Source organism: Mastacembelus armatus, chromosome 7, assembly GCF_900324485.2.
Source record: "Mastacembelus armatus chromosome 7, fMasArm1.2, whole genome shotgun sequence".
Classification (NCBI taxonomy): domain Eukaryota; kingdom Metazoa; phylum Chordata; class Actinopteri; order Synbranchiformes; family Mastacembelidae; genus Mastacembelus; species Mastacembelus armatus.
This window is the reverse complement of record NC_046639.1, coordinates 17,424,877-17,440,850: the sequence shown is the minus strand read 5'-3', so window position 1 is coordinate 17,440,850 and position 15,974 is coordinate 17,424,877. Positions and strand designations below refer to the sequence as shown.

Below are 15,974 nucleotides of genomic sequence, written 5' to 3'. Positions count from 1 at the left end.
GAAAACGTCATGTACGATGGGTTGAAGAGTTAGAGAGGAGGATGCATAGACCAGTTTCACAGTCCTGACGGTGCGTTTTAAACTGCAGCAGCAAACTCTGTTTTGTTCTGTCAGAATATTCACTGTTCACTCTGCGTCTGTCAGAGCTGAGCCTCATGAAATAAACGTGTGAAGCGAAAGGCTCTGGTTAAATAATCCTACACTTAATGCGCATACACACTGATGCTAAGACGTTAAACCGTTAAAAATGTGTCAGACAGGATTCAGTCAAGTGGATTTGCTTCTGTTCTTTTTACAGCGAGATTAAAATAAATAGATTCATGTCCTCACACTGAAGCAAATGCTGCCATTTTCATTTCCACCAGCAGCCTGAGTTTCACTGCTGCTATTTTTAAAACTGATCCGAGCTCTTCAGCAAATCCTCCCTGCACGCCTTACTGCAGCCTGCTCTGCTGGAGCCAAACACCAGATACAGATTCATTAGAATGGAATATAATGAAACATTCAGTCTGTGTGAATCAAGTGTGAGAAATGTAGATCGACAGTGTGACTGACAGCCTGCTGCCTTTTGTGGACAGACTAAATATATCAGTCATGTGTTTCACAGCTAATAATAAAGTTGGCTGAAGGCTGTACACACTAAACCATACACATACACACACACACCTACACACAAACAAACACACACACACACAACTGAAAGCAGCATAGAGTCTGTCCTTCCATTCAGCAGATGGCATCGTGCTGATTTTCTCTGTTACTGAGTCCAAATCCCATCCAGAGACTGACAGCAACAATGAATGTGGTGTATTCAGCGTAATTTGTGTGAGTCCAGAACCTGGTTTAGCTTATTGCTCTGTGCCGTAGACCTCCATTGTTGTCCAAAAACTATTAAAAACACAGCAGGGAGCCACCCCACTGCACTGGCTCGCATGGTTCTTCCTCACCAACAATCAGAGAACCACCATCACTCTTTAGTCTGTTTCCACTGCTCTGCCAGCTTCCCCTCATTAGACAAAGCTCAGAGACATTAACAAAATAGAAAGACAGATTATTATCTAGGTGTCTGCAGTCAAAACCTCAGAGGCTCCACCATCACATACCAGCACATCTTTACAGATGTAGTTTGTTTTATCGTCCCATAAAGCACCAATGAAGAGCTCATGAGGACGTGTAACAGAAAAAGCTGCAGCTTGTTTCTCACCTGACTCTGCGACCTGTGAGACGTCGACTCCCTGCTCTGCAGCCATGAAGCCCAGGATAGAAAACACGACGAAGCCAGAAAAGAAACTGGTTCCACTGTTTATGAGTGCCAAGATAAAGGCGTCCCTGGAGGAGGAAACCTCAGGTGTTTAAACCACACTAGTGATGACATCTGTGTGTTGTAAGATGTGTGTGTGATGACATCTGTGTGTGTGTGTGCGTGTGTGTGTGTGTGTGTGTCGCACTTGTAGCAGTCGTTGTTGAAGCGGTTGTAGCTGCCTAGTGCAGTCAGAGCTCCCAGCCCGATGGCGTAGGAGAAGAAGATCTGTGTGCCCGCGTCTATCCACACCTGCAGAGAGGTCAGACGTCACAGGTGTGTTCACTCATAGTTCAGTGTCACGATTGATTTCAGAATCTAACACAGTCCCATTCCTGGACCTGGGACCAGTCTGCCTGTGAGGCAGAACTCAGGAGAGCAGTCCCCTTGAACTGGAACCGACCTGAGCCTCCTGTAGTTTGGACCAGTCGGGTTTGATGTAGTACATGATCCCGTTGTATGCTCCGGGAAGTGTTACCCCTCTGACCAGCAGGATGATGAGGACCACATAGGGGAAAGTGGCAGTGAAGTACACGATCTGAAACAGACACAGGAACATGCGATATTAGAAACAGGAGGTTCTGCTCGTTCTGCTCATTCTAGGTCTCTGCATTTAAAAAGAAATGTCTGACCAAGTGAGCTGCCAGCAAACAGCCCAGAGACAGCAAAGAAGTTCAACAAAATAAGAGGCTGATTTGTTTTCAATGTAAGAAAGCAATACCTGGTGAGTTACAATGCAGATTTCACAGATGATGTTATTTGAGTTTTAAGTAATTTTTATAGCTAAAAATAAATAACCAACTTTATCCAAGTGAATCCTGTGCATGGGGGTTTAGAGGAGGATTAACTTTATCTTTCAAGCCACTCTTGTACTGGAAAAGATACTGCAGTAAAAGTGTGCAAGTACAGTAAAATAAAAGTACCTACAATTTTCAAATTAAAAATGAGAACTGTGACTCCAAACACTTTGCGTTTTTACAAATCAATCAATCAATGGAGAAAAAACAAGCAGCTGTATGGTCAATACAGATATCCCTGCCCCTACCCACTGCTGATTACCTGGAGCAGGTGTGTTTAGTCACTGGAAGGGCAGGGATAGTTGGAAAACCTGCAGGACAGTAGCACTCGAGGACCAAGGTTGGAAACCCCTGCCCTGGACCCTTAACCACCACAACTAAACGTCTAACCTTAGTCCTTACCCTGACCCTAAACTGACCCTGGCTCTAACCCGAAAACCAACAACATACATAAAACCATACAACCAAGGGTTAACTCTCCAAATAAATGTGAGGACCAGCCAAATGTCCCAACTTTGCCAAAATGTCCTCATTCAGATGGAATTATACTAAAAGTCTTCCTCACAATGCTAGAAATACAAGTACTTGCTCTCTCTCGCTGTTTCTCAGTGTGTACACTGAGAAACCTCTCTCGCCCTGCTCTGACCTGACGCTCAGCTTTCAGCCTCCTGCTGCTGATCAGCATCAGAAACTGTTTGTGCAGGTACTGAGAGCCGTGTGAATCAGAATCTCAAAGCAGCAGGTTAATGGTGGAGGCTCGCAGGAGCCACATCCCTGAAGACATGCTAGTACTTTAAAGGCACAGTTCACCCAAAAAACAACACTCTGTCCCGCAGCTGGATTCTGTCCTTTAGCCTTTTATTAGTTTCCCATGTCTGCTGCAGTTTGTGCTGCTCACAGACCAGAAACATTCAAACAGAACACAATCTGCCCGACTGTTCCTACGTCCCAATGTGTGGATCTGATTGCACAGCTGGAAGAAATATTAATATCTTCTGTAAAATTAGGGCAAGAAATAAAAGCAGGATTCCGATTTCAGAATAAAACACGTTAATCTGCATTACTGGGTGATAATTAGTGATGCATTCATGTGTTAAACTTGACTAATGTTGCTGCAGCTAAAAGTGGAGCGCAGCTTAATGTAGAACACAGCATCACCAGCCAAATCTGCTGCCCCACACACATACTTGCATAGCTATCTTTGTGAGGACACATAATGCTTTTCATAGACCCTAACCCTAACCATCACAACTAAATGCCTCACCCTAAACCTAACCTAAACCTAATTCTAACCCTAACCCTACAACCAAGTCTTAACCCTCAAACAGGAGTCTGAAAAAAGTGACGATCAGGAAAATGTCTTCACTTTGTCAAAATGTCCTCACTTTGATAGAAATACGCAAAATATGGTACTCACAAAGACACCTGTACAAGTATACACACACACACACACACACACACACACACACACACACACACAGAGTGGCAGTCTGCTGGAACAGCCTCAGCTCATCAGTTTACAGGAAGACCTGAGTGTGACAGAAACTGACTCATATTTATCAGAATTTCACATGAAACTAAAGCAGAATCCAAACAAAGAGGTGTGTGTGTGTGTGTGTGTGTGGGGGTGTGGGGTGTGTGTGCGGGTGTGTGTGTGTGTGAGTCAGAAGCTGATGTGATTTTATATTCCCTTGCAGATTAAAGATACAGCCTGTACTGTACATATGTATGTGTGTGTGTGTCTCTTACATAATCAGTAGCTGTTTGCACACATTGTGATGTGTCTTTTGTTTTACATCTGGACCCACGTAAGAACAGAAATCAAGGCTTTTTCTATTTACTGCACTTTGGATGAAGCTCAATGAGAAATAAAGACTGAGCCTGAGAAACAGCGACTACATCCAAGGAAGGCAGCGGATGCACAAATGCTCCAGTTTTGACTCAATCCAGCACAGGCCTTCCTAATGAACTGTCTGGGCCCGAAACAGGGGTTCCTAATAAACTGACTGGGTCTGACACAGGGGTTCCTAATAAACTGACTGGGTCTGACACAGGGGTGCTTAATGAAATGACTGGGTCCGATACAGGGGTTCCTAATAAACTGACACCTGGGTGCATCTGAGTAAAAACAGACTAGAAAGCAAAATGACCAGACACACAAAACTGCCACAGGACAACATAACCGCAAAAAAGAAAACTGATAAAAACAGCAGCAAAGATGCTTAACTAAACAACATTATAATTAGTTGTACTTAATAAACTGACCTCGGTGTATACATGTATTTTTTCGTTTTTTACATGTAAATATATTTTACTGTGCATCAGATCAGAAACCTCCACAAAAACGAGCAAACAGAAAAAATAAAAACAACAGGGTAGTCACGAGGACAGACTCAGTACAGTACAGGGAGTATTTGTGTGTGTGTGTGTCTCAGTCACGTCCCACTGCAGTCCATCTGCTCCCAGCAGGACAAGTCAGCCAATCACAGGCCACCACGTCACAGCTGCCCTTCACTCCCTCCTCGCCCTGCCTCCCTTCCACTCTAGTTACAGTAAGCTCCACTCACCATGTGGCAGGCGGCATGTACGAGCATCACATCACGTTTCAGTGAAACACACACACATACACAGAGACTGGAGTTTAAAGGAACAGTCCCACAGCTTCAGGAATGATAATACTCACAGAATTAATGAAGTACTCAACTCATTTACTGTAGTACCAATAGAAATACCACAGAGTAAAACTCCTCTGTCCAAGTAAAAGTTCTGCATTCCAAATATGAATACAATGAGATACTTCAGCTGATATTCACCAAACAGGACTTTAACATGTGGTGTGGTCTTTTTTAGTAAGAACCAGCAGATGGTCACCTTTCATCACAGATGTGACTCACAGTTTCACAAAACAATGTGAAAAAAAAAAAATGAAAGAAGAACTGTTACCTTCCCGGTGGATTTGACTCCTTTCCAGACACAGAAGTAAACCAGAACCCAGACGGCCATCAGACACAGCGTGAGCTCCCAGTTCACCTGCCCGGCCTCGTCCAGACCAGACGAGATGTTCAGCACCTTATTCCTGCACAGACAGAGGATGATCACATCAGCAGAGCCAAGCCAGCTGCCGTTCTTTTCCAGTCTTTATGCTAAGCTAAGCTAAGCTAGGCACATTCATCTCTATACCTAAAGCAGAAGTGAGATTAATCAAAACAACAGAGTGGGTTTACATCCAAATGTAGCACAAATATTAACCACATTTCTAGAATCAGCAAAGAAAATGAAAATGGAAACATTTCCATTTCATGCACTTTGCTGAGTAGTAGAACAGGTGGTGGAGCTGATTCTCTTGTCACTGCCATGAAACCACTGCAGAAGAAGCTGATTAGGATAAAGCTGTATCTGATTTCTTTTATTGACCTACAGTGTTTTCCACCCGCATCTCTTTGTCCCCCTTAGAGACAGGAATCTGCTGACTTGGCTCTGAAGTCAAACACTAACGAGCTCTGTCACCTAACGAACCTTCGCACCTCGTCAGGTGCTCGTTACTAAGCTGCAGGACAACAGCAGCCTCACTGACACAACAGAAGACACAAATGTTGTTGGAAGATCACAAGAAAGTCTTTCTGCTGACAATCCCACAATGCATTACTCCATGTTCTATACATGCAAAAACTACAACTGTGCACCTCTGGAGCCAGCAGTTAATTAGTCAGTGTCTGAAACCTGAATTTCATGCTGACTGGTGACAGTGAGTTTTTCCATTTCCTCTGAACAAGCTCTTCCTGTCAGACTCGAAGTGGCAGATACACTTGTAAAAACATTAAGTTTTCCCATGGTGCTTCACTGCTGCACATAGACTGATGTTGCTGTTTTAGAGTGAAGGACGCAGCCTCCATATTTCAAACGGGATCAAGAGATTGACAGGTGCTGTAAAGATAATCTGCAGCGAGTTGTAACACAAAGGTCAGATGTTCACTCTGTTACTGAACATCCAGCCTGTAATGATCCTGCTGCTCCAGTTCAGCGAGGATACAATTGTTTTACACGTTAGTTTCCTCGGTAGCTGCCAACTGCAGGTTGAATTTGTCTCTTCATTTCAGAGGATCCAGAGCTGGTGTTAGTACAGCTACGACTCCTGGCTGAGTGATCCACAGTTTTCACCCCATCCCCACCCTGCTTTCAAATCTTTATAAACCAGCCGCTGGTGGTTTTGGAAGATGTGCCTCATTCTGGATTCACAGACATTACTCTCACATCATTATCGTATACACTGACCTTGGGCCTAGAAAACACTCAGTGCAAATCTTGCTTACATGAATTTTAACATAACGTCCTGAATCTGTGAATCTAACAAGCAGCAGATTTTCGGCTTGTTGAGGGAGGTCAGTAAACTGACAGCTAACCTTCCCTGAAGGTCTGAACTGGTGCCATACTGGTCTGAAGCACCAGCATGGTTATTTCCAGCTGTAAATGAAACTGGTGCATCTGTGAGACAGAACCAACAGCCGTTACTACCCCACCTTAAGATGAACCAATCAAACCACCCAGTTTGCCCTACCCGAGCTCACCTGTCCCACCCCAGCCGAAGAAAATAAGTAAAACTCACTCCCAGAACTCAATGATGGGCGAGCGTGCATCCTCCAGCTCGGCGCAGGTCATATTGCCGGTGACAGTGGCGTTGGAGAGGCTGCCGTTGCTGCAGTCCTGCTGATGGAAGATCTCAATGCAGCTTGGTGTGTTCCATTCGTTGTTGCAGGTGGACCAGGGGAGGGTGGCATTAAAGGACTTGATCAGGTAGTAGAAGCCCCAGGCCAGCACCATGATGTAGTAGGTGTTGCAGAAAAACACGATGACCATGGAGGCGTACCCCAGACCTGAGGGAGAGGAGGAGCAGGACACAGCTTGAGTCCATCATCTGGTTCCAGCTAGTTTTAGGATTGAATTTACAATCTCACCCTGGGTTACTAATGTTATTTATTCCACTTATTCATTTATTTTATTGTGTTCATGTTTTATTTCTCATTATCTTTCGGCTGTTTTATATTTTTTTATATTTATTTAATCTCAAATTAAAATGTGATGTGTGTGTGTGTGTGTGTGTGTGTGTTCAAAGTGTAAAGACATAAATATTTACTCATGACCTTTTGGAAACATTTGTCCAGGTGTGAAGTCCGCTCAAACTGACAGTGATGAAAACACAAACAGCAGTGAGGTCGGCCCGTTCCACTTCCTGTTTGTAAACTAGGTCAAACTGTTAATATACTTTCTGAGCAGCAGGAACTCTGACTGCACCTGGGGGAGTCGGCACCACCTTCTCTAAAGTCCCACAGTAAAAGTTAGGCCAAGTCCACGGTGAGTTCAGATCGAATTGTGTGTGTGGACAGGACAGCAGTGTTTCTACACCTTAGGTGACCTCGCCTATCGCTCAGATGGGACTTATCTGATGGCCTTGCCCGACACCTCACCCGGGACAAACTACACACCGGTCTGAGGATGGATCGTGGTCATGTTGACTGTTGGTGGTGCTCGCTATGTGAACGTGAAGGTGGAGCTAAGTCAACAGCAGCTTAAGCTGAAAGGTCAGAGCAAAGTCTGAGCAGTAAACTCACCTGGAAAGAAAAGTGCTGATAAAACACAGTGTGCAAAGTTAACAGAGGTAGAAAGGAGGCCGACTGTTAATGATGTGTGTGATGTATTTCAGAGTGTTGCGTGTCTCTATGCACGTACAGCGCTATCACAGATTACCACCTGCGGATAAACCTGCTGACCTGAGTCCACTCACACTCGCCTTGACGTATGGATTTATGGCTTCAAATGCACTTTCTGTTCATACACACGTGTTTTAATCCTCAATTCAGATTTTTCCCTCTAAGTAGCTCAAATACTGGATGGGACTGTGTGTCAGAGGCTGAACACGTGCTCAAGTACGTAACGGTCGCAGTCTGATTCTGTCTGTGACTGAGTCCAGCAACAATGAATGTGGTGTACTAAGTGTAATGTGTGTGAATCCAGAACCTGGTCCGTGTCGTAGACCTCAGATTGTTGTCCAAAAACTATTAAAAACACAGCAGGCAGCCACACCGCTGCACTGGCTCCCATGGTTCTTCCTCTCCTCACCAACAATGGGAGGCCCGTCTTTTTCCAAAAACCAGCTCCAGTGGCTGAGAACGGCCGTCACTTTTTACAGTCAATGAAGGAAAAAAAGAGTCCACTGGTCTCTGCTCTGTTTCCACTGCTCCGCTAAGGAGTAACTTAATGAGGAGTAACTTAATGATCACGATTTGTTTCTTTTCAGTTCTGGTGTAAACCCTCTTTCTGAAACCTGCCTGCTGTGTCTGTCTGCCTGGTTTGTGTCACTGGTATGTGTAGAGCCACCATGGAGACAAAAGCTGATTCATTGTGTACTCTACCTTTAAACAGCGGAGCGATGTTCCACACGTTGATGCTGCCAGCCTTCATGAACTGTCCGAGTGCAATCTCCAGAAAGAAGATAGGGATTCCTCCAACAAAGACAATCAGCAGGTAGGGGATCAGGAAGACGCCTGCAGGACAACATAGGGAAGATTATTGATTATAAACAAACATCAGGGACAGAATCGATTCCCCAAAACCACCTGAGCACCACCACTCGATTCTAATTAATTTACTCTCATTCATCTACATGTGAAAAACAGCACATACGCAACTCAGCCACACATTACACAGATCACATCAAATAACCGTGTGCTGGCACAACGATCGACAGGTGTCCTGCATTACGTTTATCCGATAGGTCCTTAGGAAGTTAAATGTTAAATAAAAAATAAGCCATTATTAAAGATCCTCCCCAGAGATGATTCACGTCAAAGAAAACTATTTCAACTAAGAAGAATTGTTCTAACACTGTTTTCTACAAATAGAATATTTCATATTTAATTGTATGCAAATGAGCCCAGGTATCGTGCACCTCCCACCACCGCTGCTGGTCAGGTAGTTGGGTGAACCCGCTCTGTGCAGCAGGGGATCCTGGAGATTCAGGTTTGTCCTGTAGGTTGGAGCCTCATTCAGAGTCTGTTGTCAAAGACAGGCTGAGACATTACTGCTATGTTTTCCCAACTGTTATTAGGCAACATGTGTTGTTTTAATTCAATTTAATTAAATAAAAAACTCCCTTTAACAATAGAAACCTCCAGCAGAATCGGGCTCAGTTTGGGCGGCCACCTGCCTCGACCGCTTGGGGTGAATGGATAGAGGAGAGAGAAAAGAACAGTATGTCAGTACGTCACACATGCAGCTCTAACAGCTGCTGTGGAAAAGATTCACTTCTCATGTTTCTGCTGCAGTGTGTTGAATGAATGAATGCTCTCCTTTTACTCTGAATGGGCGAGGGACATGAATGAACAATTAGAAACGCTCTCTCCCCCTCTCTCTCTAGTGTGTGAACTGGCGAGGAGGGGGTCCACATGCAGAGCAGGAGGGATCTGGGTCACGGTGCCATCAGCACCATCCCAGCCCTCTCTGGTGTGAGTCTGCACTGCAGGGACTGAGGACGGTCATAGCCCTTAAACAGTAGGAGCTGCTGGGGTTAGAAGTCCTAAGTCCTGTCCTTGAGCCTCTGTGTGACGCAGGAAACACAGATCAACAAGTTTCAATGAAAATAAAAATCTCATCAACGTACCAACTGTTTGCCAGATTACATCATTTGAATGTGAATGAAAATGTGTGTAGTTCTCAGCCAGCTCCACAGTGTGGTCATCTGAAGAACTGAAAGCACCTTCTGTGGTACTTTAGTCTCTTTTTAGTTGTTTTACATCTTTGTGGCTATTTTGCATCTTGTTTCAAACATTTTGTAATTTATGTTTTCCATCTCCTACTTGTTTTCCATCCCTTCACTAAGTTTTTCCTTCTCTGGTCATTTTCATTTAGTTTGAGTATTGTGCTTCAGGTTTGCGTGTCTTTGTGGTCACGTTGTGTCTCATTTCATGTCTCTGCTGTTTAATTTTAAAAAAGGAGCTTGTTGCCTCAGACTCTGCGCACGGAGCTAAGATGTGGTTGTATTTGTTTGGACACACCATTCAGGAGCCTGAACCAGAACTCCTCCCTGGCTCGATTTAAAGCTGATTCTGGGCCGCCCAGTTTGATGTCATCAGCAGCTACAGGGCGAAAAGCTGTTTTCTAATAATAAGTTCAGCTGTTAAACTAAACTAACTGATTGCATTAATAGGTGGCAGGTCATTTAAGGTGAGCAGCATGAGCCAATCAGAATCTGCTTACAGGTGACACAGCGAGCCCGGGTTAAAAGCTCCTGATGTGTGAGAGACGCACATGTGACTGCCGGCTGAATGACAGCACACTCACTGATGATGTAACTGAGTGAAGCTTACGGGGTTACCGCTAGCCTGCTGCCCTGACGCACACATGAACACTGCTGTGCTCTGTTAACCTAACATAGCTTCGCCTGAAAACAAGGGAGATGCAGGTGAGTCATGACTGCACATGGGACAAGACCAGTGTGTGTTAAGGGGTGGGGGGAGGGGGCTATGTCTGCAGCTCACTAAAAATGCCAATGTTATACATGGACAGACACACACACATGCGCACACTTTAAAGTGATTTATAAGGTGGGGACCTAGATTTTGTCCCCATGTTAAAGCAGAGTCCCCACAACTCATTGTGTAAACAGGTTGCAGTCCCCACAATGTAGCAAAAACATGGTTAACGCACACACGTAATTGTGTTAGCTCAGCCTCCATGGCCTCATTTCACTCAGCTGCACACACACTCCTGTGACATTGAGACACACACAGCTTTATGTTAACTTCCAGCAGGCATGACAATGTTTGAATAATGGAAACATGATGAAGCAGCAGCAACAGGATTTGGACAGTAAATTTACAGAAACACTTCATTAACAAATAGCTCTTCCTGCTCGTGGCTTACATTTCAATTCAGTCTGTGCATGGTGGCTGTTTCGGAGCTCAAGATGTGTTCACACCGTTGAGCTGGATACATGTCCCCAAACACACAAACAGCAGATCTGATGGAAACAACAGACCTGAACATTGAATAAAGAACAGCTGGCAGATAATTTTCCTCCATTTGTTGCATTTTTACAAGGTTTTCTTCTGACTGTGTGTAGTTGTATTAGCTGGAGGTTTCACAATCATGACTATGACCTCACCTGTATAAAATGTTCAGAATTTAATGTAACTGTTTGTAAAACTTTAGCTTTGTGCTTCGTGTGGAGTTCTCTGCACTTTGTTGTGTACTGGGCTCTGAGTGAGTCCTTAATTCTACTGTACTAAATCAGGCTCCTTGCTGCTTTGCTTTACGTTTTCCACTCAATAGGAAGCAGAACCAAGAGTTAAACTAAAGGAATCAGGACAGGCCTGATAACCACTGCTGCACAAGGTTAAAACAGAAAAAGTTGAGCTGGGAGCAGGGGACAGCGCTGTCCAGTGGGTGAAGTCAAACAACCTGTCCCATCCATGGTTTATTCACAGCTGAGAGCGAAACAGAAATAGAGCCATGGCCACAGTTAGCACACTATGATGCAGCACTCCATTTAGCAAGCTAAGCTGGCTAATCCTGACTAAGTCACTGGGCTAGGAACTGACAGGCTGACAACAGAGCTAATGACAGAGCAGGCCCTTCCCCATCTTCAGCCTCATGGAAGATCACTGAACAGGGGTTAACTCTTCCTGACTCATAACATTTATTTTGGAAACTCAATCTAATGACAACATACAAAGCTGGTAAAAACACACAAAACAACCACAAACAGACTGAAAAAGGCCACAGAGATTCAAGAATGCCACAGAGAGGTGGAGATGGACAGACTGTTTCAGTCTGGGGGGTCTTTCTCCTGTGTTGGAGTGTGGCTGGTCCCAGGCCCCTGTTGTCTCATGATCCATCCATGGACACAGATATTAAAAAAAAAAAAAAAAAAAAAAAAACTGATGACACAAAAGCACAAGGTCCCCTGCGGTTTGTTTAGTAAATTGTGGAGGGCAGAGTCAGAGCAGCTTAGCTCATTGTGATCTCAGTGCTGGATTATCGTGTGTTCACATTTTACTGCGTCTTTAGCTTCTACCAGCACTGACTTTGTGTGTTTCAGTCCCCGTTAGCCACTGGACGCCTGTACGTGTCCCTGGGATTAATAAAGTCACACACCTGTCGCTCACACACACACACACACACACAGTGAACACACAGTCTCCTTCAGCTGTGTGTCTGGTCTGTGGTCTGACCCAAACGCCCAGACACAAACAAATTATTCACCACCGCTAAACTTCAGCATCCTGATTTATCGATATCCACATCAACACATCAGAAACCAAACACCAACTGAGGCTCACCTGTACCAGTTGTGTTAAACAGAGTGACAAGGAGAGAAGACAAGAGATGAGGAGACAAGGACAGGAAATAAGGGAATGAGAAGAGGAGGATAGGAAAGGAGAGGAAACAAAGAGAATTCAGGAAATGAAGAGGAACAGAGGAAAGGAGATGAAAAGAGGGAATAAGGAGATGAGGAGAGGACATGAAGAGAAGTGAGGAGTTGACGAGAGGAGGAGACATAGGAAAGGAGGAGATGAAAAGAGAGAATAAGGAGACGAAGAGTGGAGGAGATGACGAAGAGAAATGAGGCGATAAGGAGAGGAGACGAGGAGGCAGGAAAGGAGGAGATGAAAAGAGAATAAGGAGACGAGGAGGGGACATGAAGAGAACTGAGGAGATGAGGAGAGGAGATAAGGAGACAGAGGAAAGAAGGAGATGTAAAGAGGGAATAAGGAGAGGAGGAGAGGACATGAAGAGAACTGCGACAGCATTAAAAGATTACTGAGCTTCCTGTTAATCTCTGCCCACATGCTCACAGGGATGATGATGTCACACTTAGCAGCCAATCATCTCTTGCACACAGTTGTGAAACCACAGCTTTGACCTTTGAGCCTGAGCAAAGGTCCATCACCATGGAGATGTGTAGCAGAGCACTAACGCCTGAACTGACCAATCAGAGAGTCCGACTGATCAATCAGGCTGATTAATTGCACAACTGATCAATGCTGTTGTGGCTGTTGATCGACCCTGGAGCTGTTTCACAGAGCCTTGGAATGTCTTCAAGCACCCTGCAGCAGTTTCCAGAACCTTCAGACCCTCCTTCAGTAACTCCTGGAAGAACCCTGAACCTTGTTCAAGGACCACCTGAACTGTTATTGACCCCTGAAGCATTTTCCAGGCCTCTGTGACCTTTTAGGGACCTTAAGAATCTGTTGACAAAAACAGTGTCAATGGAACATTTTCAGGAACATCTAAATGACCACTGTAACCCTCTCACTCCTCCCTAGCATCCAGAAACCTGGAACATCTTCCAGGACTTCTAGAGGCATTTCAAGGATCTTCCAGGGCCTCTGCAGTGACCACCCTAGAAAAGGTAGATCTGAAAAGAGGATTAGACCTCTGCTCTGTTTCCACTGCTCCACCAGCTTCTCTTTGCTCACAGCAACATCTGGAGCTGTTTTTTGGAAAAATACGGGCGTGTTGATGAGGAAGAACCATCTAAGCCAGTCCAGCGGTGTGACTCCCTACTGAGTTTTAACATAGACACAGAATCAGCAGCTACTGCCTTTAACCCTAAAATCAGGCGTGGACACTGAAAGGAGCTGCGTAACGTCACAGTGTAAAGCTGCAGCTGGTCCCCCCACTGATCCAAAAACAAAGCCAGAGCTGCTGCTGCTGCTGCTGCTGCTGCTGGTGCCCTGTCCTTGTCCAGGGGACTGCAGCAGCAATACTCTCTGCAGGATAATAAATCTGACCGACTGTGGAGAGGAGGGAGCAAGGAAACAAAGGACAAAAGGATATGGGAAGAAGGAAAGAAGGCTTTAAGGAAGGAAGGAGGTTAGTGAGGAGCAAAAGAAGTAAAAAAAAAAAAGTGTCATTCAAATGATGCTGGAAATGAAAAAGTGAAAACCCACAGTAATGTCTCTTTTACTCATTAGCTCAGTGCTGGACTCATTTTTGCAGTAAATGTTCTTGTACTGAAGTGCTTCTACTTGAGTCTTTGTTTTTGTAAAAGTACCAGTACTTTTACCTGGGGCTCCTGTCCCAATCCCGACTGATGGCACCATTGTGCAGATAATCAGGTCAACACATTAAAATCACTGGTCACATTAGAACTTTGAGTTAGACAGCTACAAACTAGCTGTCAGGAAGTCTGGGAATTTTCCAATGTTCCCGGTGGGATAGTCTAAAAATTCTCAGAGATGAAATATCCCAGACAGATTTTCAACAGACATCTCAGTTGCAGAGACAGCGCTGAATGAAGTACTAAGATCCTTTACTGCAGTAGCAGTACAAATACTATGGGGTAAAAATTCTCTGTTCCAAGTAAAAGTCCTACATTCCAAATGTTACTGCAGTAAAAGTCCAAAAGTATCATCCTCCAAATGTACTTGAAGTATCCAAAGTAAAAGTAGTCATTGTGCAGAATGGCCCATTTCACATGAATGTATCTGATATTATTGGATTCTAATTATCGATGCATTATTGTGTTCATCACTTTAATGTTGCAGCTGGTAAAGGTGGAGCTAATGTTAACTACCTTATATACTTCTAATTTGAAGTACTTTCCATACTGCTGGGTAGTTTGGGAATTTCCCACCGGGGATCGGGGAAGTTTGATGATTAGACTGTATTTTGTTTGATTCATCTGATTCTGAAAAAGCAAGTACAAGTACCGCAAAACTGAATTTAACTTGAGTAAATGTACTCAGTAGCAGCACTGATGGAACAGTGACAGTTTTCTGACCGGTTTGTAGCACGAACAGAAAGAGGTTCCCTGAGGCCGATGGTGCAAAAAGAGAAAAACGGTTATGTTGACCTATTGTGTTTCTGTGAGGACAGTTTTTGAGCCAGTTCACTCCAGGAGCCAGACTAAAAGTCAGAGGTGGCTCTGCCTCCGAGGACACAAACAAAAAAACACAGCAGAATGCTCCTTTATAGGGGAGGTTTGGCTCAAGACCCCGTTTGATAAATCAGAGAGGAAGCAGAGTCAGAGTGAAGGAGGTAACCTTTACAGCCCAAGTCTGGAATGTGAGAACTGGACATTTTCTCTGGATCCACTGTAATTTACCAGGAGTCTGACGACGACCTCCACCTCCTCCTCCTCGTGTGAACATCCAGACCTTTCTCTCCTTTCTCTCCTCGTGCCAGCTCACACTGGTCGGCTGTGTGAAGCAGACCTTTTCAGGTGAGAAGAAACGTCTCTGTTTCCCTGCCTCTGTCCCTGCCAGCAGTTTGTCTCCACTGGTAAAGTTCAGTTTTCAAAGAGAGCGAGAACCGATGAAAGCTCCTGCTGTGGCTCCTCCACAAAGCAGCCGCACTTTTCTCAGCTCGTCAGCTCAGTCGAGGGCCCACAGTGTCAGTGCTAACACCACCTTCACCTCGCTGCCACGGAGGACACCAGCACAGATTTCATACCTTTGGCTGAAGTCCCAGTCAGTTAATCCACTCCAACAGACTGATCAGTCAATCAGCTGTTCGTTCCAGAGACATTGTACAGATCCAAACACAAGTTCAAACAGTTCACTGGTCAACAGGGGAGTAAGGAGAAACCCATGATTTTATTAAGTTAAGGGGATTTCTAAGAAACATGTCAATCATTTTGTAACTACAGTTTCTATTTTCTGAAGATTTTCGGATTTTTCTTGTAAAAGAGGGTTTTTTCGTTAAATGGTGAGACAATAAAGACAGTAAAGGTGAGACAGAGAGGAAATCATCAACCGCACACAGTAAAACTGCAGCTCTGTGTAAAAACCAGCTTTATCTTTGGTCCTGAATGTTAAACATTCATCTTCAGTCATGTGAGCTTCTGAGCATCGTCTCATTCTAAGAAAACTGTTGTG

At 44.5% G+C, this 15,974-nt stretch overlaps 1 protein-coding gene across 1 annotated transcript in view; it reads right to left on the bottom strand.

Annotated features, from left to right (window-relative positions):
• Window positions 1-15,974, bottom strand: part of slc6a8 (solute carrier family 6 member 8) — a 30,589-nt gene that overhangs the window by 12,444 nt on the left and 2,171 nt on the right. The window contains exons 2-7 of the mRNA XM_026332408.2: window positions 8,505-8,636; window positions 6,701-6,968; window positions 5,041-5,173; window positions 1,704-1,838; window positions 1,449-1,552; window positions 1,205-1,329 (exon numbers count right to left, since the gene is read on the bottom strand). Of these exons, the coding sequence (XP_026188193.1) occupies window positions 1,205-1,329; window positions 1,449-1,552; window positions 1,704-1,838; window positions 5,041-5,173; window positions 6,701-6,968; window positions 8,505-8,636 (897 nt within the window). The remainder of the gene's footprint in view (window positions 1-1,204; window positions 1,330-1,448; window positions 1,553-1,703; window positions 1,839-5,040; window positions 5,174-6,700; window positions 6,969-8,504; window positions 8,637-15,974) is intronic.